This window comes from Mustela nivalis (genome assembly GCF_964662115.1).
Source record: "Mustela nivalis genome assembly, chromosome: 3".
NCBI lineage: Eukaryota > Metazoa > Chordata > Mammalia > Carnivora > Mustelidae > Mustela > Mustela nivalis.
Genome location: NC_139022.1, coordinates 107,905,372 through 107,931,202, shown reverse-complemented (window position 1 = coordinate 107,931,202; position 25,831 = coordinate 107,905,372). Strand labels below are relative to the sequence as shown.

Here is a 25,831-nt window from a genome sequence, read left to right as displayed (position 1 = left end):
CTCCGCAGGAAGCCTGCTTCCCTCTCTCTCTCTCTCTCTCTCTCTCTCTCTGCCTGCCTCTCTGCCTACTTGTGATCTCTGTCAAATAAATAAAGAAAAATCTTTAAACATTGGGGTACAGATGGCTCTACTTTTCACTACATCTGTATCTTTATACACTTCTCACATGACCAAGCTATTCAAATCCTAGGTATCAACCTAAAAGAAACAAAAACTAGGCCCACACAAAGTCTTGTATGTTACTATTCATAGAAGCTTTATTGATGATGGAAGCACCTGGACAGTCTGTACACTGATGAATGGATAAACCAATCTTGTTAAACCATGCAGTGATGTCCTGCTCCTCAGTAGGAAGGCACAAACAGAACACCAATGCATGGATGAGTCTTAAAAATGAAATATTGAGTAAAAGAAGCCACACACAAAAGTACAGATTGTGAGATTCCGTTCATTCTAGAACAGACAAAATTAATCTATGACATCAAAATGCAGATAAATCACTTGATTCTTTGGGGCTGGGAGGCCGGGGTGGGGGACTACCTGAAGAGAGGCAATTCTGTATATTAATTTTGGGGTTGTTATGTGGATTTTTAGGTTGTAAATGATACATGTTGTATGATGTATGATGTATGTAAACTAGACCTCAGAAAAGCTGATTTTTAAAAATATGTCCCTATAATGGGGGCACCTGTGCAGCCTGAGGCACTAAACATCCAACTCTTGGCTTTTGCTCGGGCTGAGGAGGGGTCCCAAGGATCCATGCTGTCACCGAGGGCTGTCCAGACCTCTCCTTCCCCAGAGGCCTTAGTCCCCTCAGGTCTCCGCTCTTGCCTCCTCTCCTCGATGGGTCTTCCCCATTCAGGGTCATGGGATTTGGCCCCCTGTCAGGCTCTATGCTTGGTGTGGAGTCTGCTCAGAATTCTCTCTCCCTCACCCTCTGCCCGTCCTCCTGCTCACTCACTCACTCCCTCCAATAAATAAATTAAAAATAATAAAAATATGACTGTATCATGAATTATAATTATGATAAAACTAAAGAGCTCAAGACAATATGGTATTGGCAGCGAGAGAGACAAAGAGAGGGACAGAACAATAAACTGGAGAAACTGACTTGAGTTTACAACAGTTAAGAATTTCGAAGGCAGTTACTTTGGTATTTTAAGTCAGGTTGGTGGAGAAATACATCATTCATAAATGATGTTGCATCAACATAGGTAACTGAAAATATAAAATAGAATGAGAGCCTTATCTATTAACACTTAAAAAAAATAAATTCCGGGGCGCCTGGGTGGCTCAGTGGTTTTGGCTGCTGCCTTTGGCTCGGGTCATGATCTCAGGGTCCTGGGATCGAGCCCCGCATCGGGCTCCCTGCTCCGCAGGAAGCCTGCTTCCCTCTCTCTCTCTCTCTGCCTGCCTCTCTGCCTACTTGTGATCTCCGTCTTTCAAATAAATAAATAAAATCTTTAAAAAAAAATAAATAAATTCCATGTGGATTAAAGGGTTATGTCTATCAAAAAAGGAAAGAAGGCTTTCATGGCCCAGGATGGGGGTGAGGAAGGAACCTGGCTGGGTCACCCTGTGCTTGGAATCCTGCACTGGAGAAGCTTGAAGTTCCTGGAGATAGCCAGATCTCATGGCCCTGGGCGGTGTGTCAGGGTTCTCCGGTCTCCAGCCCTAGGGCTAAGGATTACCTCTGAAGGCCATCCCAATGCTGAACTTCAGCACCCCAGACTGAAACATGGACCCAGAGTGGTACCATTCCTGACTCGAAGGGCTGTAGTGAGGACAGCATGTGGAGAACGCCCAGCGTGGTAGCTGACAACAAATGCTGGTCTCTTCCCTCAGAAGAGCAGCATCAGCTGGAGACAGAAGTTGGGGATGGTGGCTCCGTGGGGGAAAGCAGGCGTTCAGCATGAGTCCCTCTCACTTGGTGCTCACGAGTGACTGGGGAAGACCCATCGAGGAGAGGAGGCAGGAGCGGAGACCTGAGGGGACTAAGGCCTCTGGGGAAGGAGAGGTCCGGACAGCCCTCGGTGACAGCATGGATCCTTGGGACCCCTCCTCAGCTTCCAGGGGCGGTGCTGGGCCCTCTCTGATTCTCCCGGCACAGATCCCTGAGCGAGCTCACTGGCCCTATCGTGGAGAGCTGATCTCATTCCCGAAGATGCCTGCCTGTCCTTTGTTTCCCCTAAGTCTCTGGAGAGATCTGGATTAAGTGGAATTAGAAGCAGGTGAGGATCACAGGTGTTGGGCGCTTGGGCTGGAGTCTCCGTGGTAACAGAGCCATCTGGCTTTCTTGCCTGGCACCAGGCCTTGTGACTTCATGGTAGAATCTTCTCTGACAGGCAGGGGGGGGGATTCGCCAGAGTGAAGAGCAGGCCTGGAGGAAGGGACCTGCCAAGGGCAGCTTTGTCTTTCTCACCAGAGTTTGAAGATTAGCCTCGATCATGTCACAAATTGGGGCTACTGCTGGGTCCAGAATGGATGCTGGAGGCGGGGCCCAAGGGATAGCATATGTGGCATTGGGCACAGGCCACTTTGCCTAGCCCCTCTGGAGAGTAGGTGGGGCATACCCAGTCTCCTTCAATCCAGAACCCACGGGTGAAGCAGATCCAGGGCCCAGGCAGGGACGACTCAGGTGTGGGAGAGCCGCTGGGCCAGCACCACAGGATGGCAGAAAGGGTAAGGCCTCGGGGGACCCAGGCCCTGCAGGGACACCGCAGTCCTAGATGGGTCTCTCTCCAGAAGCTGCTCACGAAGTAGTGCCGGGAGAGCCCTGCCAACCTTCATTCTTGTGTCAAATCCCTTTGCCCATACAACCAGCCCTGTGACCCACCTGTGTGTGAGTTAGTGTCCTGGGGTCACCACAAACTGGATGGTTTCACATAGCACAGATGTCTTCTCGAGCAGTTCTGAAGGCAGTCTCCTTCTCAGGGGCTCAAGGAGAATGTGCTCCCTGCCTCTCACAGTTTCTGGCAGCCAGCACTCCCTGGCAGCCGGCACTCCCTGGCAGCTCTTGGCTTGTGGCAGCATCCTTTCAGTCTCTGCCCCCAGCATCATAGGATGCTCGCCCTGTGTCTGGGTCCACATTTCCCTCCTAAGGACAGCAGTCGTCATATCTAGGGCCACCTTAATCTAGTATGACCTCATCTTAACTTGATTGCATCTGCACAGACTATTTCCAAAACAGACTGCATTCCCAGGGACCATGGGTACATATCTTATGGGGGACACAGTAGACCACAATACTACATAGGTCACAGCTTTGGAGTAGGGTGTACTTCGCCTCAAACTCTGCCACTGTCTCTAGCCCATCTTATTTCCTAGGCCCAGCAAAGCTGGGACAGGGCTCCTGTAGCTGGCCTGAGAGAGGATTGCACAGGGTCCATGGGGTGTCTGGGGAGGGTCTGGGGTGTCTAGGTGGTGCTGAACTGGGCACCAGCACTCGGGGGGAGGGGGCCTGACTTCTGCTCTTCAGGAGCTCTCAGTCTGTGGGGCCCTGGGCTCTCATCCAGGGTTAGGACTTACTCTGGCCAGGCACATAAGAAGTTAGGACCAGCATGACCACATGACATGAGGTTGGGGAGGGAAACTCAAGCCCAGAGGCCCCAGCAAAGATCAAGAAGACGAGGACCAGACCATAAGTCCCTTCCTGTGGGACTCAGAATCCAGAGGGTAACCCCAGACCTTCCCATGTACCCATGGGCTCTGGCCCTGATCCTGACAGGCAAAGGTGGACAAAGGTTACTGACAGGTGCTCTGGGCCTCTCTGTCCCATCTGGGGCTGGAAAGTAACTCCTCATTCCTCTCCCCAACCTCCCCACAAGGCATATCTTCTCCTTCCTGTGACAGGGAGTGTGGCAAGGACTTTGTTCCTGGCCAAACCCAGTTTAATGTTCTCTTTCTTCCTCCTTCCCTCTTTCCCCCCCTCCTGCCTGCCTTTCCTTTATTCCAATATTTGGAATCTGCCATATGCTGGGACTGTTCTAGGCCCTGAGGATACAGAAGACAGATGGATATTGCCTCAGTGGAATTTGTAATGAGGGAGGTGAGAGATATTAATAAGTAACCATGCAGATGTATGTTTTGTAGCAGAGGGGTGGGTGCTCTGAGTGAGGGGCCTCAGGGTGGAGGGAGTCAATAACAGAGTGATGCAGCTAAATCAGGGAAGTATGGAAATGGCCTGGAGCCAGGGGCTGAAGTTGTCAACCAGGGAGGGAGAAGGAAGAGATTCTAAGCGGGAGCATTAGCAAAGGCCCTGTGGCAGGAGGCTGCTAGGCGAGTGAGAAGGACGAAGAGTTCTGTGTGGCTGGACTGGACAATGAAGGGAATTTGAGATGGTGTGAGAGTTAGGAGATTAGCCCAGCCTGCAATGAGCCAGGAACATCAGACAGACAAGACCACCACACACCGGAACAGGCAGACCACAGAGCAAGAACGTTCCAGTGTGGGAGATGTGAGGGGGGAAGTGGTTAGGACTCAAAGCAGGGGTGAGGGAGGCTGGGGTTGGGAAGGTTCCTCTGAACTGATAGGTGAAAGGCAGATCTGGGCATGGGCCCTAAAGCTGGACCAAGCTTAGCGTGACTGAGGAAGGGTAAGCAGACTGGTGTGTAGAGAGTAGAGCAATCAGTGGAGAGGGATGCAAGGCAGAGTGCAGATGCTGGCGAGGCCAGATCCTCCAGGACTCTTGGGTAACCTACTCATGGCTGGCTGCCCCTGCTGGGTTCTAACAAGGAGAGCTGCACTCAGGTTTATACTTTGGAAAGAAAGACCCCTCTGGCCTCCAGTGTCAGCAGGAATGGGGAGGAAGCTCAGGGGCAGGGAAACTGGGCTGCCGTAACAGATGAAACCCTTCTCTTCCCAATCATCCCAGAAGAGCTGTGAGTCTGAGCTCTGGGTCTCGGTCTCCCAGAGCCTCCTGGAGGAGGACAGCCCAGAGCCCCTGTCCCAGCATCTCCAGGCCAGCACTTCCAGAGGCAGTGAGCCTCTCAGCAGCCTAGATCTCCCCTGTGGCTCCCTGGTGGCCTCGGAGTACCTGCCTTTCTTCCGCACCTATGGGAACCTCCTGACTGTGGAGGAGCCAGCCCCACTGCCCAAGGTTTGCAGGGACCAGAACATCAGAGAGGCGCCATTCTCTGAGGACCCAGAACCACCCAGCGGCTTCTTCCCTTACTACCGCTCCAAGGAGGAGAGTTTTCCCAGCCTGGTCCTTCCTGATAGGTTGTATGGGGGCTCCCAACACCTGCACACCAGGAAGGAGGTCCTGACTGGCTGCGTTTGCAGGATGACTGTCAGCTGCCAGTGCTCTGTGAGTGGTGGAGTATGGGGAGGGGACCCTGGCATCCTTTAGACCTCTGTCCTGGGATCTAGCCCAGTAAGCCAGGCCAGCACCACTACAGCGGTCTGCTGGGGCTCCCAGAACAAAGTGTACAGAGAATGGACACAGACCACCTTGCTTCATCCCAGCTCAGCGACTTGTGGGGGGGGGGCAATGTTTTTAAGCCCCTTGAGCTTCAATTTCCTTGCAGAAGAGAGATAATAGTACAGCTGCTCTCAGAGCCTCAGTGAGACTTACATACAGTAATACGCTGATTACACCAGGCTTAGCCTGTGTTCCTGGACAGGAACATCTTAGTCCTCATGACCTGCTCGGCATCCAGACAGATGCTTCCTGTGCCTCATCTCACTTGTCCTAGTAATAGTCCTGTGAGAGAGGCCTGATTGTTATTCCCATTTTACAGATGAGAAAAATGAGCCTCGGAGAAGTTAAATGACTGGCCAAAGACATTGCTAGCGAGAGCAAACCTGGGATCTGACCCCAAGCCTGCACCCTGGCATGTCACTACCAGCCACTAGCAGCACCACAAAGCTGGGTGCAATGCCTTGACTGCAAAGACAGGGCAGGCAGGATGAGTGGGTTCTAATGCTGGATGCACTCCTCCTTGCAGGGAGGCCCAGAAGGGCAGATGACCCTGCTTAGTGTCACCCGGTCTATAGAACAGGCCAGCCTTCTAACCCTACCGCTGCTGGGCAGTTGCAGGCCCAAGGCCAGTCCTGGATTTCCAGCTGGACCTGCGGGCCTGGCTCACCCTCTTGTCTCCTTCCCATACAGGCTGCCTCAGCAAGCCCAGGCGTCCTCCCCGGGTCCTTCTCTACACCACCCTGCTGTCCCATCCTGCTGCTTTCGGCCGGTCACTCTCATGACAGCAGCCTGACTGTCCCTCTCTCCAGTGATGCTGCCTTCAGGGGCCCCGGCCTTTGTGCCTCGGGATTCGTGCCATACTACAGAACCCCTGAGGAGAAGCTGCATACCAGCCCTGGGCCTCCTTCCTCTCTGTCCGGGAGCCGGGAGCCCGCAGGGGAGCTGCCCAGGCCTGCTGCCACAAGAGTGTGAGGGAGCAGGAGCCCCTGAAGAATGGGCCCCAGTACCTGCTCAGCAAGAGGTGAAGGTGGCTGGGGGTGAGGCTCCCCGAACTGGCCTGGGACCTCCTGCCTCAGTGCCTAGGACCCACAGAGAGGTCAGGAGGAGCGCAAAGGCAGGCAGGCCCTACCATCCCCCTCAGTCTACTTGGGGGGGGCAAACAAGGGGACCCTGTGCCCTGCCAGTGTGTAGCTCTACACCACTGTCTGACTCAGCAGGCCTGGGAGCTGCCTTCTCTCCAAGGAACTGAGAGGCTCAATCTGTGCCCCCTTGCAGCCACAGGCTCAGGAAGTGACCCCCAGCCCAGGGGGCTCCCTTGGGTCTGCTAGCCAGAAAAACCTCCTGATGACTAATGGAGTGCAGCAGCCCAAAAGTGGCTCCACAAAGGGGATGTCAGTCTGGCCCACCACTCAGACCTCCCCACGGTCCTGGTTCTGCTCTAGCCTGAGCTCCAGGCTCAGGGCAGAGAGCAGGGTCCACCAAACAATGGAGGGCTACAGACCAGAGCTAAGTCACCGCATTACGAGGGTTGGAATTGATGCCCTACTGGGAAAGTTTGGAGAAATACAAATGCAGCTTCCATGTGTAGAGTATTTGCTGTGGGTTAGGGATAGACACTGGGTCAACTCTATCCTCCAGTTAAAGAAACAGGCTCAGAGAGGTGGGCTGCAGGCCTGGGCTCACACAGCTCACCAATAGTGGAGCTGGGATTCATACCCATGCCTGTCCTCGGGGCCTGAGTACTTAAAACCCTTTCTTTTACACCGTTCCTCAGTGAGTCTTCACACAGCAAGGAAAGAGCCAGCTGCCACCGATCATGCTCCCTGGAGGCCATCCCACCTTGCCTTCCCCCACAGGCCTCCTTCCCTTGCCTGGCTCACTGCGCTTTGGAGCAGCAAGCAGGGGAAAGCAGCATAACACATGTCTACCAAGGACCGGCCTCGCCGACCACTGGGGATAACATTTCCTGGTGCCCCAGCCTTGACCCCAAACTCCAGGCTTACCCCACAGCATGGCAGATGGCCCTGAGGCTGAAGCACGTGCTTATGATGACAGCACGTGACCCCCCTCCTCTGGGACTGTGAACGTTGGCTCCTGTTCGAAACAGCCTCTTGGTACCCACGTTCACAGCCACTCTGTCCCGTGGCACTGGTCTCATGTCCCTTCCCCTCCCCTCTGACCCGTACACCCCTGATGGCTGGATTCCTGTTCCTCCTCCACCCAGGAAGACACCCTTACCGGCTCCCCAGTCTTCCCGAGGGTGGCAAAGTTGAGAGGACGCACGCTAGAAATCAGTCGGTTGTACTTCAGTCACATCCAAGAATTTCTTTTTTTAAAATGCACTTAAAAAAAATTTTTTTCTGAGGCACTTGTATGACTTCCCTTTGGGTTGGGTTGACAGTAGGGTGAAGACATTTAGGTGCCCTTGCTGGAAGGCTCCTTGGCTTTGTATATGTGCTGCCGAAGCGAGCACAACTCCTTGGCTTTGTTCTTGGAGGGGGTGACTGGTCTTTCCCCTTTCACATTCCACAGGGCTGGGGCCAGCCAGCTGGCATCTCTGGGCTCTCACTGCCCTCAGAGAAACGGACTGGGTTGGGAAGTGTCTGGCTGCGTGTTAGAACTCTCTCCTTGTGCAGTCCAAGCTGGGTCGGCCATGTGGCTTCCTCTTCCCATGCGAGTGGCCTCCCAGGCTTCAGCAGGGCCACCTGCCAGCACTCCCAAGGGAGCCGGATGAGCCTGACTGGCTCGCATGCTGAAGAGAACCTCCCGTGTTTCAGGACTGAGAGATTTCTGGAGCGAGGGGTTCGCAGAAAGGATCTGGGGCAGAAGAGGTCCCGGGTGAAGGAATGGGCTTATGTGGAAGAGCAGGTGGCTTGCTGCTCATTGGTCCAGGTGGCATTGGCTGGGAGTTCTGTGCTGACACAGACACATGCCCAAACACATGTCAGGACACCGAGGCCATAAAAAGGATAAGCGCCAGCTAACTTCCAGTGTTTGCTGTGTGCCAGCCATGGGGCTGAGCACTCATGGGCATTGATGATGAGTTAAGAATGATTTCATTTAGGGGTGTCTTGGTGGCTTGGTCCATCAAGAGGCTGCCTTTGGCTCAGGTCATGATCCCAGGGTCCTGGGATCCAGCTCTGCATTGGGTTCCTTGCTCAGCGGGAGTCTGCTTCTCCCTCAGTCCCTCCCCTCCTCGTGCTTTCTTTTTCTCTCTCTCAAATAAAAATCTTTGAAAAATTTTTAAAGAAGAATGATTTCATTTAGGTGTGATTAGTGCTCCCATTTCACAAATGAGAATGTCAAAATGCAGGTTGATTAAGTGGCTGAAGGAAGAACACAGCAAACAGTAGATTTTGGCTGTGAATGTGTCTTATCTAGACCCCATGCCCTTGACTGTTACGTTTAGATCATAACATGATGCTTACCATCTCTCAGATATCGATTTCTCTATAATAAGTCATCTCAGAACTTAGTGGCTTAAAATAATGACATACACATATTTTCTCCCAGTTATGAGGGTCAGGGACCTGGCAGCAGCTTGGTTGGGTGGCTCTGGCTTGGGCTGTCTCGTGAAGCTGCCGTCAGTGTATTGGCCAGGGCTGCGGTCATCTGAAGGCTGGACGGGCTGGAGGCTCTGCTTGCTCACTCCCACAGCTGACAAATTGGTGCCGGTGATTTGAGAGACGACCTCCGTCCTTCCCCTTGTGGGCCTCGCCACAGGGCAGTGGCGTGGCCTCCCAGCATGGTGACTGGCTTCCCCTAGAGCAAGTGATCCCAGAGACCAAGGCAGAGCTGTAATGTTGATTCCCAGCAAGCTTCGAGAGTCACGGCTTGTTACCTTTGGCATACTCTGTTGATCGCGCTGATGTGTTGTCATTCAGTGTGGAGAGACTTCACAAGGGCATGAATGGTGAACGTGAGTGTCCTCCTGGACATGGCTACCGAAATGCTGTCATACAAGATACAGAGCCCAATTCTGGTGACTCACAGCAGGAGTGAGCTTGTTCACTGTGGCTGGCATGCTGGAGGAAGAAGGTAGGGCTGTGGCTGGCAGTCACCCTGAGGAGGACAGGCAGCCGACTGTTGTCACAGGAGAGCTGCAGGCGTGGGGGCAGTGGGTGGCTTCCCTTCTGCCTGGGCCCCAAGGGGCCTTGTACCTCATTTAGGGCTGGCTCCCCTGAGCCTGCTCCCTGGCCACAGCTTTTGGCACTTAGCAAATCTCTCTTTTCTAATCTAATCCGTATGGTTTGGGATTTTGTTCTTTTAAATTTTTCCTTTGTGCTTTATACAAAATTGAGATGTCTTTGGAGTTCTTTAAAATCTCTCCTCTCTCAGCAATGGGAAGTTTGTTCTTTGCCACATTCACAGGGACCCTGGAGCAGAGAACAGTAGGATTTGGGTGGGTTCAGAGCTGTGGGTTTTATCACACCCTGTGGCTCTCCTTAAGGTGATGCACAGCAAGTGGGAAGAACTGTGCTCTCCCTGGGCGTGGAAGGTACTGATGGTCCTGGTTCCTGCCTGCCTGTTCCCTGGCCACCACCCTCATGCAGAGGGCATTCAGGTATGCGTGTCCTGGTGTGACAGTGAACTGCCCAGGCAAGTGTGGGGAGGGAGATCATAGCCCTTCTGAGAGGCTTGACCAGCACAGGCCTCCGCTTTTTGGGGACAAGATGACCAGGTCCTTGCTGAGAGCAAAAGCTAATTTTAAAGGAGCCCAAGCCACCCTCAGCCTGGGCCAGGGAGGTTTGTCTCGGTGAGATGCAGATGGCTGCAAGACGGGTCCTCTGTCCCCTCACAGGGAGCAGCACGAAGACTGAGACTACCTACAGTCAGTTTGCTGGCTAAAATTCCCAAGCCTTCAGCCTCCCCTCCCACAGCAAGAAGGCTCCTCAGGGTGTCCTGCCGTCCCTGGCTGGCATTACTCAGGCTCTTGCCTCTGCCCACCTGCCTTTCTCTACTACCTTCATGAGTCAAAGCCCAGGTTGTCTCTTAGGATCCACCCAGAGGTCACCTCCCTCCTGAGGGTTCTGAGTGTGTCCTCAAGACATTCTTCTGTCCCTCCTGGCCTGTATTTTTTTCAGATCATCCAAAGTAGTGGGTTTCCTGGCCTCCCCTACAGGACCCTGTATCTGATGTTTGAAAAACGCATGCTGGGGAGACCTACCACATGGCAGAGCTTGGCCACACATCTTCAGCACAAACTTCTCTCCTGCTGTCAGCATCTCAAGCCCCCTGTATCCCTGGCAGGTTGGTCCCCAGTAGGTGTTCAGCAGAGGCTTTGGGATGTGGTCGCAACTGCTGTTCTGGATCCTTCCACCCCTCCATCCTTTCCTCCCATAGAAACCCATCCACTGTAGATCTACCTGGTCCCCTGACCTGCCCAGCCTCCACATGTCCTCAGCACCAGACCACTGATGTCCAGGAGTTGAGAAGAAAAGCCCAAGGTGGACCAGGCTTTCCTTGCTCTCAGATGTGCACAGAACCAGCTCAGCCCAGGGGAGTCTATCAGGGAGAACCGGACAGAGGATATCCCAGGGCATTCCCCATGATTACTGGGGCATCTGCTGCAGAAGCCCTAAGAATATGAGTGTGGTTGGCAAATATTCATACCATCTAATTGATGGTGGGGAAATTAATCACAGAAGTTAGGACATTTATGCAGATGGGCTAGGGCAGGGATAGGGACAAGCAAGGGCTTTGGAAAAAGTCATCTCCACTTTCTGCGTCTTGGCCAAGAGGCAGCACTCTAGTTAAGAGCTAGGCCCTGGAGTCATACAGCAGGTGTATAATCCTCCATTCACTGGCTGTGTGGCTCTGGGGAAATTGCTTAACCTCCCTGAGCCTTACTCCTCTGAGCTATAAAATGGGGAATTTACTCACAGAATACAGTGAGATGTTGGAAGTGGAGCATAGAGTACTGGGCCAGCTTGGAGCCCTGGTTTAAAAAAAAAAAAGACCCTGGTACATTTGCTGTCTTGTTGAATCAAGGCAGGTGAAGCGATTGGGGGTGTCGTCTCTCTTTACTGTGGCATTCTCCCTCCCAGTACCGTGAGCTCCTCACAGCCTCAGATGGATCCTCTTCAGTCCCCTCAGATGTCCCCTCTGGCACCTTCATATCCCTGCGAGCCTCCCAGCTCAGCTCTTCTTTCACTGCCCAAGTGTATGCACTGCCAGCCCCAGGGCAGAGGAATCTGGGCCGGAAACTCCCTCTGGAGCGGCCAAGCTGGTTTTTTCCTCCTGGGAGTCCCAAGTGCTGGACAGCAGCGCACTCTGCTGGCACGTCTTGATAAGACACGCATAGCCGGTGTCACGGTGGCCCAGAATTTTATACTTTTTGGTTACTGCCTATGGTGGAAGTTATCTGTACTCTCCAAAAGACAGGAAGGGAAACTGAGGGCTGGAGTTGCCCACGAGGCCCAGGGAGGCAGCAGCAGCACCAGAAGCAGAGCCTAGGCTGCCCAGTCTCCCAGTGGCTGCTTTGCCCCTTCCCAGCCCTGCAACTCTTGTTTCTTGACTTTGAGTCAAGTTGATTTAATGCTGATTCAAATACAGTCTGAACATGCTTTGAAGTTGTTTGCTTTCCCAAACCACTGTCAATAATGAAGGGTATGTCGCCCCAAGTGAGAAGTTTAAACAGCACCTTAAAAACCACCATATGCTCTTTCCCTTTCCATTAGATTTGGAAGGAACCAGAGACCTCCCATTGTCTGAGACCAGTACAGGATGGATGCAGCAGGTACAAATGCCCAAAGAAAAATACAACATACACATGTGTTTCCACTTAATTCATTTGCATTCAGCGATCAGGAATTCCCGTTCATCTGTTCCATGGCCAAGGCTTAGGACGCAGTGGTGGTGGGTGATTCAGAAGAGTCCTTTGCTCCGAGGCTTCCTGGGCATTGCTCAAGGACTGACCAACATGGTAAGGGGTAGAATGAGAAATAAGGATGCCTTGAGAGAGACAAGGACTTGACCTTGGCCCAGGGGCCTGGAGAGCCCTCTATGAAGAGGATGTTTCACCTTAGGCCTGAAGGAAGTGGAAGCTCTCCTCTAGAAAAGCAAAAGGAGGGAGCCACAAGCAGGATTGGTTAAGGCAAAGGCCTGGAGGTGGAAAAACATCTGGTAGCTTTGAGGGCCTGAAGGAAGCAAGGCTTCTGTGACATGCCAAGAAAGGACCAGGGCCTCTCATGCTCTGCCTTCTATCTGGGCCCCCTCTGAGGCTGTCTGCAGTCAAGAAGCCTTTCAGAATTCTGCTCCACAGCCTTTCCTTTTCCACAGCCCACTGAGTGGTGACTGGCCACCAGGCCTGTGCCAGGCACTGCAGGTTTACAAGAGAATAAGGCACTGCCCTGTTCTTAGGAAGACAGACTAACCTTTAGAGTGTAGCAGCTATGATATGGATAGGCCCAGGATATTCTGGAAATACACTTGAGAGAGAGCGGATCCAGGGCAGAGCATGGTGGTGAGTGCTTCACAGAATGTGTGACAGGAGAAGGTGGGGGCTGAGCTGAGTCTCAAATGGGTCAGGTAGAGGGGTTAGCTAGAGAAGCTGAGGGGAAGGCATTCACAGGAAGGGAACATGTGTGCACAGTCATATGTGGAAAGCAGGTTGGATTTAGAGGACATGTTGTCCAGCTTGAGGTGGGGGTGCTAAGAAGTGGGGGAGTCTGAGGGGAGATGGTAGGAAGTAAGAAGTAGAAAGGCTGTCAGATCCAGGCCCACATGCCGAGCTGGGGTGTTGGAGTTATGCTCAAGGCCATGGGGAATCATTGGAGGTCCCTCAACAGAGGAGGGCCAGAGCGGATGCAAGGCTTCAGAAGCTCACTGTGGCAGCAGTGGGGGGCTAGACAGGGGATGGGGCAGAGGGCCTCTGTCACCCTCATCTAGGCAGGCAGTGGCACAGGCCTGGGCTCAGCCACATAGGGAGAGGCCAGAAAGGGCTGAGCGTCAGCACCAAGGAGGAGATGGCTGTTGGGAAGAGGCCTGGGGCAGAGAGAGGAATCAGAGACAACACCCAGGGTATGGGTGGGGTGACTGGCTGGTTGGGAAAAGAGGAATACTCGGGAAAATAGGAATACTTGGGGTTACATAGCTCATCAAGGGACATGTCACATCAGAGATGACATGGGGCTACCCAGGTAGAGGTGTTGGGTAAAGAAAGGTGTGAGGTCTGAGTGGAAATGAGATGTGGAGCTTGTGAGTGGAGAGATGCGGACATGGTTGGGCCAGGGTGTTGATGAGGGTCCTGAGGACCTCATGGAGGTCCTCTAAACCCCACCTGCTTTCCACATATGACTGTGCACACATGTTCCACGGGGGTGGAAGCACCAAGGAGGGAGAGCAGAACAGCAGAGAAGGGGAGAAAGCTGAGCAGGGCTGGGCTTCCAGAAGGGAAGAGAGCAGGAGGCAGGGTCACAGCCACAGACCGTGAGGCAGGAGCAGCTGGCTCAGGACTGTGTGGCTCAGGCATGTGTGGCTCAGGCATGGCAGGTGCAGGGGTCAGGGGGTGGGAGGGGAGGGCTTGGCCTAGAGAGCCTTGAGGAGGCAGAGCCTTGAGGCTGGATAGACTGGGTGTAGCCCAGAGAGGAAGCCTGGAGGCTTCCCTGACAGCTGCCTGGCACACAGCTCCCTCCCCAGGGCTCTCACCGTTGCCCTCCTATGAGCAACTCAGACTGCCTACTCTCTGACAGCTCCCAAGAATGGAGACAGGCCCATAGTAGGTGTTCAGGAAAGTCATCACCTGAAAAGGCAAGCAAGAGGTGGGAAGTGGGCCGCTGGCTGTCAGGTGTTAGCAGCACATCCCACGTGCATACCCCACAGCAACAGGAATCGCTCCAGGAGGGTACCTGTTGGGAAGAGTTGAGGGAGAAAGGAAATGGGGACTTCTCTGGCCCTAGCAACCCAGGGAGTTGATCTCTCTGTGCCTCAGTTTCCAAAACCTCTCTCTTGCAAGGGTAGAATATAAATGTGCATGATAGCATTCCAAATGCTCCCAAGCAGGGAAACCAGAAGTCAGCCACAGACCAGACCCACTACTCAAGAGTGAGCCTTCTGCCAGGTCCCCAGCCTAGTGGTCTGGCTTGCTCTAGGCCAGCCCCGTGACTGCCATTGGACCTGGGTCCTGCCCCTCCCTGTCGGGTGATGTGCCTCATGGGTAGATTTATGGCACTTCTCTGGGAATGGAACACAGTGGTTGATTCTGGAAAAGAGCCCACTCCTTCCATTCTGCTGCACTCATTAGCAGTTTAAGCAGTAGCTTTCAGAGCCACTGCCTGCCAACTCAGGACCTTCCAGTTACTGCTGACACAGGACTGAGGAACAACAATTGGCCTGGTGGTCCTCCGAGACAGTGGGCCTGTCCACCGGTTGACTTGTTCAGTGCTGAACCCACAAAAGGGCCCATCTTGGGAGACCATTCATGTCTTGGAACTGTTCTGGCACATAGCTCAGGCCTGGTAGGTAGGGCACAGCTTGGGGGTCAATGCTCATGGTGGGCCCTGACTCCTCAGCAGGCTTCTTGGCCCTTATCAGCAAGCCTCAGTGGCCAGACTTTGTCTTGCTTTGGAAGAAGGAGGCCTGGGTGGCTATTGCATGATGGACTGGAGGAGGTGACATAGACGTGCTAGCAGGATAAAGAGCAGACCCAGAAGAGGCCCCTTCTAGACCATACCTTCACTGTGAGGGGTTCCAGGGCTGGTATTCTGCTGGAAACCAGCATCAAATCACTTTCCTCCTTGGAAGGAGGTCAGGGAACTCCCACTGCACCATAAGCACCTCCACATAGGCAGGCTACCTGCCCCAATGAGCATGGACCTCCAGCTGGGTTCTGGCTGGGTGCAGAGCCTACCTGCAGAGAAGATATTTGAGGGACAGAGGAAAACCTCTCAACCTTCCTGGGTGGCCCAGAGCACACAGTGTAGGCTGAGCCTGGATCTGAGGGGAGCTTGGCCCCTGGAAAGCTCTATCTGAAAAGCTGACACGACCCTGAATGTCCAGGTGTTTGCTTGCATGGGACATGATTGAGAAGGCAGTAAGCATCAGCTCCTGGGGCTGGGAGACAGAAGAGAAAGCCCACGGCTGATTGGAATCAGTGATGTCAGAGCCGTGTCAGGTGCACACAGGGTTCCACTGGGGCAGTAATCAGCAGGGGACGTATATATGTTACCTTAAGTGTGGGGTCTAGCTAGGAAGTCTGAAATCTGGAGCACAGGCTGGAAAGCTGGAGATATTCAGGCAGGAGCTGACACTGCATTCCACAGGCAAAATTTCTTTTTCCTCAGGGAAGCTTCCATTTTGCTCTTTAAAAAAAATTTTTTTAATGAAAAAAATTAATATTAACTTTTTTTGAGAGAGAGGGAAAGAGTGTGTAAGTGAGGGAACACAAACAAGGGGTTTCCAGCAGAGTGGAAGGCTCCCCACTGAGTACGGAGTGTGATGTGGGGCTCAACCTCAGGACCCTGGGATCATGGCCTGAGCCAAAGGCAGTGGCTTAACCGACTGAGCCTCCAGGTGCCACTAATTAAATCAATCAATCAATCAATTAATTAATTAAAATAATCTCTACACCTAACAGGGGCTTAAACTCCAGACCCAAGATCAAGAGTCTCATGCTCTTCCCACTGAGCCAGGCAGGTGCCTCTCCATTTTGCTTTTTAAGGCCTTTCAACGAATTGGGTGGGACCCACTCAGATTATCAGAGATAGGCTCCCATACTTAAAGTCACCTGGTTTGGGATCTTAACTTCATCTATAGAAATACCTCCACAGCGACACCTAGGTTAGTGTTTGATGGAATCGCTGGGTTCTGCTGGGAGGCCAGGCAGACACACAGAACTGACCCATAGCGGGGGTGACCCTAATACCTGCTCCCAGCTGCTGTGAGGAGGAGGAACCATGAGGAGTGGAACCATGCACAAGGCCCTGGGCACAGACTCTGGCCTGAAGACATCCAGATAGCAAGTATTTATTTTGAGCTGACTTGAGTCTAACTTGGGGCTAGGTGCTTTCCACACACTCTTTATTCTTGAATAGATAGGGTTCTGCAGCCTGGGACTAGCCAGAGGGGTGTGGAGGGTGTGGCGGTGGAAGAGTCCTTGACCTCCAAAAAGGGCCTGCAAAATTGTGTCCTGTGTCTTTCACAGCGGAACTGTCTCCTAGCTTTCAATCAGCTCCTCGGAAAACTAAGGACTTGGGGCTAAGCTGCTCCCTGCGCAGTTAGAAGTCCTCCAGCACTGGTTTAAATGATCCTATCACCTCCTGGTGTTTGTGATCACGTTCTTCTAGACTTGGGATAAAGCCTCCCTTTCCACCTCTAATGAATTTTGCAAAACTGTCCCTGACATCTCTTGCAGTGTCTCGGAGGAAAGTGTGAACAAGGCAGGGCCGGCATCTTCACCTCGAGGCGTGGAGGGTGTGAGGTGGCCCGGCATGGACGATGGAGAAGGGGACACTGAGGGAATACCCCGCGCACCGGACCCAGTGTCCGGGAGCGGCGAGGTGCTGCGCCTTTAAGGTCCGCTGGGGGCGTACTAGCCGCGGCGGCGGGCGCTTGGAGAGGTGAGCGCGGCTACTGATCCGCCTCGCAGCTCCGAGTCAGGGCTTGCGGGAGGTCCTGGGGTGCGCTCCAGTCTCCCACCTCCTCCCCCGACACGCGGGCCGGCGGGGCATGCGCCGCGGCCTCTGACTGGGCACCAACCGGGCTCTGGGAGTGCGAGGAGCCGCGGCTCCGGCCATGGGCAGCTTCCAGCTGGAGGACTTCGCGGCGGGCTGGATCGGAGGTGAGCCCCAGCCTGGATGGGAGGGAACCTCCGGGAGGTGAGTGTGCTTGCAGGATACGTCCGGGCCGGGGAGAAAACCAGAGACCCGGCCGAGTTTACAGACCGTGCCGTGATACGTCTGGGCGCCCCGCACCCCTGCGACTCCACCCGGTGCACACCGTGCTCGCCGCCTGCTCACGGAGTGCTCCACCGCCCCGCGCCTGCTGGCCTCGCTGTCCCTCGCCCGCTGCCCCGCCAGCGTCGCAGGTTCCCCCTGAGCTGCGGCTTTGCCTCAAAGTGAGGATCCCGAGGACTGTCTCCGGTAACTTTTAAACCTGCCGTCGAAGCCGACAGCCAATGGAGTGCCCGGCGCGCACACACCCTTCGGAGACCGGGTGTGCGCCCGAGTTTGAGGACACAGCTGCAAGAACTTCTGGGTGAGGGTGGCGGTTGTCCCGGGCGCGGGATGGGGAGCCCGGCTTCGCGATCTGGCTGGCCCTAGAGGGCGCCCTGGCTGAAGGGTGCGGGCGCAGAGCTGCGAGCCCAGCGCCTGGCTGCAGGTGCCCATTGCCAGATAGGAGGAACCCTTCTAGTTTTCAGCTTTTATCCACTGACTGTCCGGTTTCTCCTCCCGGCAGTCTTAGAGCCATTTTTCCTTTGAAGCCGCTCCTGGAGCCAGTGTCTGCTAGGCCCGGGATGGGTTTGCTTGGGCAAGAGTTGCCTGCATTTCCTTGCTTCTCTGATCATCTCTTTACAGTAGGTTTATTTCTCTCCTTTTAACAGCTATGGATGGGGCCCAGGGAGGGGATGAGAAGCACTAGCACTTACTGTAGAAGGTTATCTTTCTTTTGGCCCATTCTAAGAGGATCCTCGAAAAAGGGATGTTGGCAATTGCAACCTCCACCCAAAGTCAAAAGCAAAAACAAAACCAAAAACCTGAGGTGCTGAGGCAGAGGCTATAAATTAGTGTGTTTGTGCCTCACCAAGTGTTCTGGAAATGGGGACCAGGAGATTTATAGGAAAATGAAAATGAAACAGATAAAAAGAACAACAGACCAGATAGCCTTCCAGGTTCCTCCTGCCTTTGTCCCCCAGCACGCCACTGCAGGGCCCCTGCTTCTTGCTGTCATGAACACAGGAGGTCCCTTTCACTATAAGCAGTTCTTTTGTACAGGCTTTCTAGACCTCCCTCTTCTAACCTCACCATGGGGTCAGGGGTGCTACCCAGGGGCCCACTGGCCCTATTCGGGCCCTCTTTGAACAACTGTCAGCTATTCTGAGGGAGAGCCGTCCCTACTTAAGGCTGTCCGCTTGCATAGCCAGACAAACTTCAGAAGGGCTGCCCTGGCTGGATTTGAGGGTAAGGCTGTCCGAGTAGCTCCAGGTCTCTGATGATCCTGGGACCCTCCCCAGGTCACACAGTAAATAGTGGATTGTCCTTTATTCTGCGAGTTGATGTTATCATTTTGTTGTTGTCTTTTGATTTGGGGGTTTTCTTGTTTCCGTGGAGTGAGGATGAGGATCATACCTGATAGCAGGTGCTGTTGAAGTGCCACAGGTAATTTTAAAATGACTTCTCTGAGGTTATTTTATGCATCAGTTTTGTATACAATTCGGTGATTTTTAGCAACCTTACCAGTGGTGCGGCAGTTACCATAAATTCATTCTAGCACATTTTCTTCCCCAGTAAGATCCTTAATGCCCATTCACAGTTAAATTCCGTGCCCTCCTTCTCCCTCTGGGCAACTTTCTGAATCTACTTTCTGGCTTGATAAATTAGCCTTTTCTTGGCATTTTATGCAAATTGAATCAGACAGTATATGGTCTCATGTCTATTGGTGTATATTTCTTTGTAGCTCCAGTGAGGTAGCTACCATTATTACATCCTCATGTTACCAACAAGAAAATGGGTGCATAGAGACATTCAGTGATTTGCCCAAGGCCATGCATCTAGCTGGAGCCCTGGAATCCAACCTACACAGCCTGGTACCAGGGCAATCCTAACCCCTGTACTCCTCTCTAGCTGTGTTCTTTCTTAATGAACTTGCAGGATAAAATCCCACCATGACATCCTTTACATTTTGTTGGAAGTTTTACTGGTCTGTGAGGCCCTAAGGTCTGGAAACCACTGACCTGATGGTCCCATTTCTGATCTTTGTATTCCCTGCTTTCAGATGCATGGGCTAATGAATGACCAGGGAGATACAGGCCCTAGGTGGGCTCGGAGGCTGCTTTCCTGGGCTAAGGGATGCTCATAGTGAAGCAACTAGAATCTGGAGACCAGAAGTCCTCTCTTCCCTGCTGGGAGGGGCTCCTGTAGAATGAATACTCATTTCCTTCTGCCTCTCACCTTTCTGCCTGCGCCCACTTCTGTGGGAAGGAGGGACTGAGAAGGGTCTGGAGGTTCTAGACAGAGCCCATGTCTGTTCTGGGGTTAGCTTTTTCCTCTGCCCCTCTACCCATCTCATATTCCAGGACTGCCTTACCTGGTTAAATCACCCCTGCAGACAGAAAGGCTTCACTCCTCATCAGCGTGGCAGGGAATTTGTTCAGGCCTTTGCAACTGTGTGCGCAGATGGGCATTTTTCTGTGAGAAGAAAAATCCAGAGATTCCATCACCATGTCAGAGAAGCCTTCTTAAAAACAAAAACCTAAAAAAAAAATTAAAAAAAAACAACTAAAAGTGGATAGTGACAGCCTATTAGAGCCAGAACTCTGCTAGCTCATTTCATTCTTGCAATGGAATCATGAGGTAGGTGCTAATATGACTCCCACCAACACCTGCTAGAAGTGAGGTCTAAAGAAAGTGAAGTAAACTGAACTATAGGTAACCAAAACGTTTCCATGTTTTCTCTTCACACCCCCCCCCCTTTTGAGGCACAAATCACATAACCTAGAAATAATCATTTTCAAGCATCCGATTCAGTGGCATTTAGTGCATTCATGGTGTTGTGCACCTGTCAGCTCTGTCTAGTTTCAAATTTTCCTCCTGCCCAAAGAAGTCTCTGGATCCATCAAACAGGCACTCCTATTTCCCCTCTCTTCAAGCCCTGACAACCCCTAACCAGCTTTCTGTCTCTGTGGGTTTGCCTGTTCTGGATAATTAGAGTAGATGGAATCAGACACCCTGGGACCTTCTGCGTCTGGCCTCTTGTACCCTTCCTCCACACTGTAAGGGCATCGGCACTTCATTCCCGTTGATGTTCAACAGGATTCATTGCAAGGATTTACAGCATCACGTTGCATTTACCCACTCATGTACTAATGGACATTTGGGCTGTTTCCACCTTTTGGCCATTGCGAATAGTGCTGCTGTGAATATGTGTGTTCATGTACTTGTTCCAGTGCCCGTGGTCCGATCTTTTAGCTCTCTATCTAGGAGTGGAATTGCTGCGTCATATTGTAATTCTTTGTTCCACTTCTTGAAGAAATGACAAACCGTTGTCACAGTGGCTGCAACATTTTACACTCCCACCAGGAATGAGCAAGAGTTCCAGTCTCTCCATATCCTCACCAACACTTACTGTTTGCCTTTAAGAAAAAAAAAAACAAAACAAAACAATAACAAACAAATAATTGTAGCCATTCTAATGGGTATGAAGGGGAATCTCCCTGTGATGTTGATTTGCATTTCCCTAATGTCTAATGGTTTTAGACATCTTTTCATGTACACCTTGGCCATGTGTATATTTTCTTTGGAGAAATGTCTCTTCCCATCCTTTGCTTTAAAAAAAAAAAAAAAAAGAATGGGGAGGCATACCTGGATGGCTCAGTTAGTGGAATGTGAGACTCTTGGGATCTCAGGGTTGTGAGTTCAAGCCTCATGTTGGGCATGAAGCCTACATTTAAAAAAATACTTTTTTTTTTTTTTTTTTAGTTTTAAGTATTTCGTATAAATTCTGGATACAAGACCCTTATCACATATATGATTTGCAGATATTTCTCCCCATTCTATAACTTGTCTTCACCTTCTTAATAGTGTCCTTTGCTGCACACAAAGTTTTAATTTGTGTGACATACAATTTATTTTTTCTTTTGTGACTTGTGCTTTTGGTGTTCTATCTAAGGATCTGTTGCCAATCTAAGACCATGAAGTTTTTTCCCCTGTGTTTCAGCAAATGATTTTTATAGTTTCAATGCTTCCATTAAGGTCTTTAGTCTCCCTTGAGTTTGTTTTTGTATATGGCATGAGGTAGGGGTCTAGCTTCATTCTTAAGCATGTGGATCACCAGTTGTCCCAGCAACTTCACTGCCCTTTGTTGGGGGTGCTTGTTTCTTGAGGCAGGGCCCAGGTTTTACTTCATTTTCTCTGCCTTCCTCAGTGACTGGGCCAGTGCCTAGCACATTGCAGTGGGTCAGGGGAGGCTCTGGTAACTGGGCATTGACTGAATGAGTGAATGTGAGTGCCCGAGCTGTTTGTCTTATCCCAAGAACCAACTGGTACATGTGAGGAATCCAGGGGTCAGTGACCAGCTCTTCTTCTTCTTTGATCAACAGGTGCAGCCAGTGTCATCGTTGGCCACCCTCTAGACACAGTCAAGGTACAGCAGCCATGTTTGCCTTTACTCTTGGAAAGCGGCCTGGAGTGAGTCTGTCTCCAGGAATGTGTCTGCCTTTGCTGATCCCAAGACAGTCTCCAGCCCAAGGCAGATTCTCTATGCCAACCCTGGGGGTGGGGGTGGGGTGGAGTGCTGGGAGGACTGGTTTGGAATCCTTGCTCTCCTCTGGTTACTTGGCAGTGATTTTGTTTTTATGAATGTTGCATACCTGCCTCCAGCTTCTCATGGGCTGTGAGGGAGGGAGCCAAGGCAATGCTAAGCATCCACTGCCAGTCTCTGTGCAACTAAGGAACAAGAAAGGCTTCAGGCGTGAGGTAGCAGCTGAGTCCAGAATTTAAGGTTGGGTTTCAGGTTATGAGAACAGATACTCCAGGCTAGAGCTAAGACACTGAGGTAAGGACACCATGTGCAGGCCACGTTTGGGAAAAGCCAGCATGGCCAGTTTGGCCGATGCAGCAGGTTTGCGAAAGCTGCTCTAGATCAGAAACCAGGAAAGGTGGGTCAGCACTCCATCCTGGGAGGCCTTCACTGTCAGAGCAGGGCTGTGGACTTGGGTTGGGAATAGGGAACCATTATAACTCCAGGAAGTGGGGGAGGTTTGAGGACCCAGCACGGCCTTCTGGCATGGAGCTCATCCACACCCTTTGTTCTACGGAGGACAGAGAAGCTGGCCCAGGAAGGGCAAAGGGCTTGCCTGAGGTCATTCCAGGTGTCAAAGTATTCAGGAGTGAGGGCAGGAGTGAGGGAGTGAGGCGCTCTACAAAGGGATATTCTCCCTGTCCTCTGTGGTGAACAGGACTACAGAGCCATACCTTGGGGCATGGTCTCAAATAGTGCCTTCTCACCCTTGACTTGCACAGTTTTATCTAAAACGTTGCCTGGATTGTGTGCTAAGACAAGCTGCTCTGGCTCTCGCCAAATGGCTGCTACGATCACAACCCGCCTCCCCTCCACCCCCTGCCCTGTCTTCCTCCCTCTCTGACAGCGGACCCCTCCTAGGTCAGAGCCTAGGCCTGATTTCTTCTTGATGGGGATCAGCCCCATATGGGCCTTGCTTTTTCTCATACTTTCGCATACTGGACATGTTCTGTGTGTAGACGGTATGGGGATAGCAAGGAATCAGTAGTAGACCAGGCAAATCCAGTCCCTGCCTTCCAGCTACATTCCTGGCACAAGCTGCCTCTTGTGTCTCTCTGGTAGAGCATCCTTCTCTTACCCCTCGCCAGGCCAGGGGCTTGTTGAAGGTGCCCTCTCCCCACAGAGGCAAGTCTGGCCACCTGAAGAGGCTGGAGTGCTCCTCCTCTTATCCTCTCTGCCCCTGGAGTCTCTGAGGGAACCCTTCCTGATACATCAAATCCAGTCTCTGCCCAGCCTGAGAATCTCCCTGGGCAGGGTACCAGCCTGGTGATGCCAGCTTATAAGTATGGCTGGCCTGGGCTCAGCCCAGGGATGTGGCCCAGGGCCCTTGTTACTCCCCAGAACATGCTCCTTCCTTCCTTTCTTCTGGCTTACATTTTCTCTGCAGTCCCTGTCTTAGAAAGGTCCAGGCAAGAGCTTTAGAGTCGAAATAATCTGGAGTGCATTCTCAGCCTGCCCACCTGATGAAGTCCCAGAACCTTAAGTCAGGTTCGGTGTGGTGAGGAGGTTCGGAGCCGACGACTAAAGAAAGAATTCTTAAGACGTCATTGGTGCAAAATGGTGGTTTATTAAAGCACGGGGACAGAACCCGTGGGCAGGAAGAGCTGCTGCCCCGGGTTGTGAATGTGGGCATGTTATATACCCCACAGTTGGGGGGAGGTGGTAAAGGAATGGGGGATTTCGACAGAGTTCTCACATGCTAGGGAGGGTCTACAAGGTGCCGGGGGGGGGGAGTCTTTGCCATTATGGCTTGATTAATGTCGTCTTTAGGTCAAGCACTAACATCAAGATAATGGGGGATTCTTGGTGGGGCATTATGATCTGGCTATCATTTACATTCCTTTCTACCCCAGTCTCCTCCAGTTTATGGTGGGAGGGGGACATTAGGGCTTCAGGAACCAAGAGTTATTCGCCTCTGGAAATTTGTGCTATTGATAAGGTAACCTCCCTGTTCAGGTCTCTAGGACATCTTGTAGGGCAAGGGAGATTCCTGTTCTGCAGGATTGTGATCCCTGCAAGTTAACTATTTATCGTTTTATGGCAGTCATGGGTGCCTGAGGAATGCCACACATATGGAGGGGAGCGGGTGAAGAGGGGGTGCAAGGCGCCAGCTTTTGCTTTGTCCTCAGCCAGCCTCCTGCTCCCTCATCACACCTACTCTCCTGTGACCAGGGTGCAGCACTTTACCTCCCCGAGCCTTGCTTTCGTCATCTGAAAAATGGGCAAAGAACATCTCCCAGCAGGGCCCTTGTGAAGATCGTCCCTGTGGCAGAGTCATGAGTGAACCGTTGCCATCCTGATGAACACACAAGCTTGTCTTGTGTTGCGAGTGCCTTGGGACTTCTCTGAGGTCCCAGAGCTTGCCGTGGGAAGACCCAAGCTAAAAACTCCTGTGCTGCTAACCTAGGTCGGAGGCTCTTTTCCTGCCCATGACTGCCCCATCACTGGTGGGAGGGCCAGCCCCTGGCTGCACAGTGGCCCTGAAGCTGGGATCCAGATTCTCAGATGCCTCTTGGCCCAGCTGGTGCATTTGGGGTGTATGCCTGATGCAGTATGCCCAGGACTTCCTGATCGGGGCTCAGCTGCCTTTAGACCAGCAGCAAACTGGTAAGGGAATGAAATATACATGTGGCAAGCCGCCAAATTTGTCATAATTTGTTATGGCAGCAGTAGGAGAACTAATACAAGAAGTTAGCTTTCTCCATTTGTAAAACGGGGAGAGTGTCCAGGCTGCATGGCATTTGTGGGATTCTGTGAGGTAAGCTCTGGAAGAGGCCCCGTACTTCCCCAAGAACGCAATTGTTGCAACTAAATTCCAGCCTCTGTTGGAGCCGAGGCCCCAGAGGCGTGTGCCATGCACCTGGCCTCCGTGGCAGCCTTCCCAAGGGCTCAGTATGGCTGGGAGACCCTTGCTCCATGGTTTTAAAACTCCTCTGTGACCTGGGATTGACTCCTAGGTTGAGCTTCCTCATGTACGATTTGCTTGAGTAACTGGGGCCCTTGAGCTTTTCAGTGGAACTTGAACCTTCTTGGGAATTCAGTCCCCAGAGGCAGCCCTGCCCACACTGGGGCCAGTGGAGAGTATCACCCCCACACCAGCCTTAAATAAGGGAAAGAGGGAGGCCTGTGCTCAAGTCTCTTCACCTACATTCTTGTCCTGGCTGGGGATACCCCACCCCAAGGTAGAGCTCTGTGGATCTGCCCATTTGTGTGAGCCTGCTTCTCATCTCTCTGTGCCTTCCCCATGTCTTCACCTCCAGAAGTTAAATACTGCATTTTCCCTCAATCAGCCCACACTTCTGACCCCCAGGTCTGTTTTTTTGCCATGGTACTTGTCCTCAGCAGACATAGATATTTGCTTGGGAATTACCTACTATTGACTCTTTTTTCTCCCCATCCCCACTTAGTTCTAAGCTCCACAAGGCCAGGAAGTTGGTTTCCTCTACTGCTGAAAGTCTCCTGAGAGTGGAACAGTGGCTGTTGGAAAACAGGCATTCAATCGTACTGGTTGGATGAGTCACCGGTTACATTTCTTTGATTATGAAAATAACACTTATAAAACATACACTACCATTTACCTGTCCTGCCTGTGAGAGTGCTGTGGATTTCCCACGGCCGTAGGGGTCTCTAAGCCCATGGAGAAGAATGCCTATCAAGCTTGTAGCCACACTGTTAGCCATGCTGGTTAGCTCAGGCAGGGGGGCAGGGTGGACTGAGGAGGGAGAATGTTGAATTTTTTTTTTTACTAAGAAAATTTATTCCCATATTAGTTGTATACTTAACATTATTTTTTTAAATAATGTAAATTGAAAATAATGAAGGTAACCCTTGTCTATCGTAAGAAAGTCAGACATGAAACACCATTCAGGGCAGAAAAAACATTTCCTGTGATTTTCACCTCAGAGACCATCACCTTTATGATACGTGTTCTGCCAGAGTCTTTGCTCCTTGTCT

General features: G+C 52.1%; 2 protein-coding genes across 11 annotated transcripts in view; both read left to right on the top strand.

Annotated features, from left to right (window-relative positions):
• SLC25A48 (solute carrier family 25 member 48) overlaps window positions 1–25,831 on the top strand; it is a 199,014-nt gene that overhangs the window by 139,192 nt on the left and 33,991 nt on the right. For 8 of the 10 annotated variants that reach the window (XR_014309669.1, XR_014309670.1, XR_014309671.1 and 5 more), the window contains exons 1-2: window positions 16,966–17,201; window positions 21,678–21,721. Coding sequence is in view for 4 of the 10 variants with exons in the window: in XM_082723284.1 (XP_082579410.1) it covers window positions 17,156–17,201; window positions 21,678–21,721 (90 nt within the window). In the remaining 6 variants the exon portion in view is untranslated. Of the gene's footprint in view, window positions 1–16,965; window positions 17,202–21,677; window positions 21,722–25,831 lie in introns of those variants that run through there. The other 2 variants (XM_082723286.1, XM_082723287.1) reach the window with 1 other exon arrangement.
• LOC309860946 (uncharacterized protein) lies at window positions 4,844–7,617 on the top strand (the record flags this gene model as incomplete). Its single annotated transcript, XM_082723371.1, has 2 exons — window positions 4,844–5,308; window positions 6,113–7,617. 2 exons carry the CDS (start codon window positions 4,844–4,846, stop codon window positions 6,392–6,394), a joined length of 747 nt encoding a protein of 248 aa, XP_082579497.1. The 3' UTR covers window positions 6,395–7,617.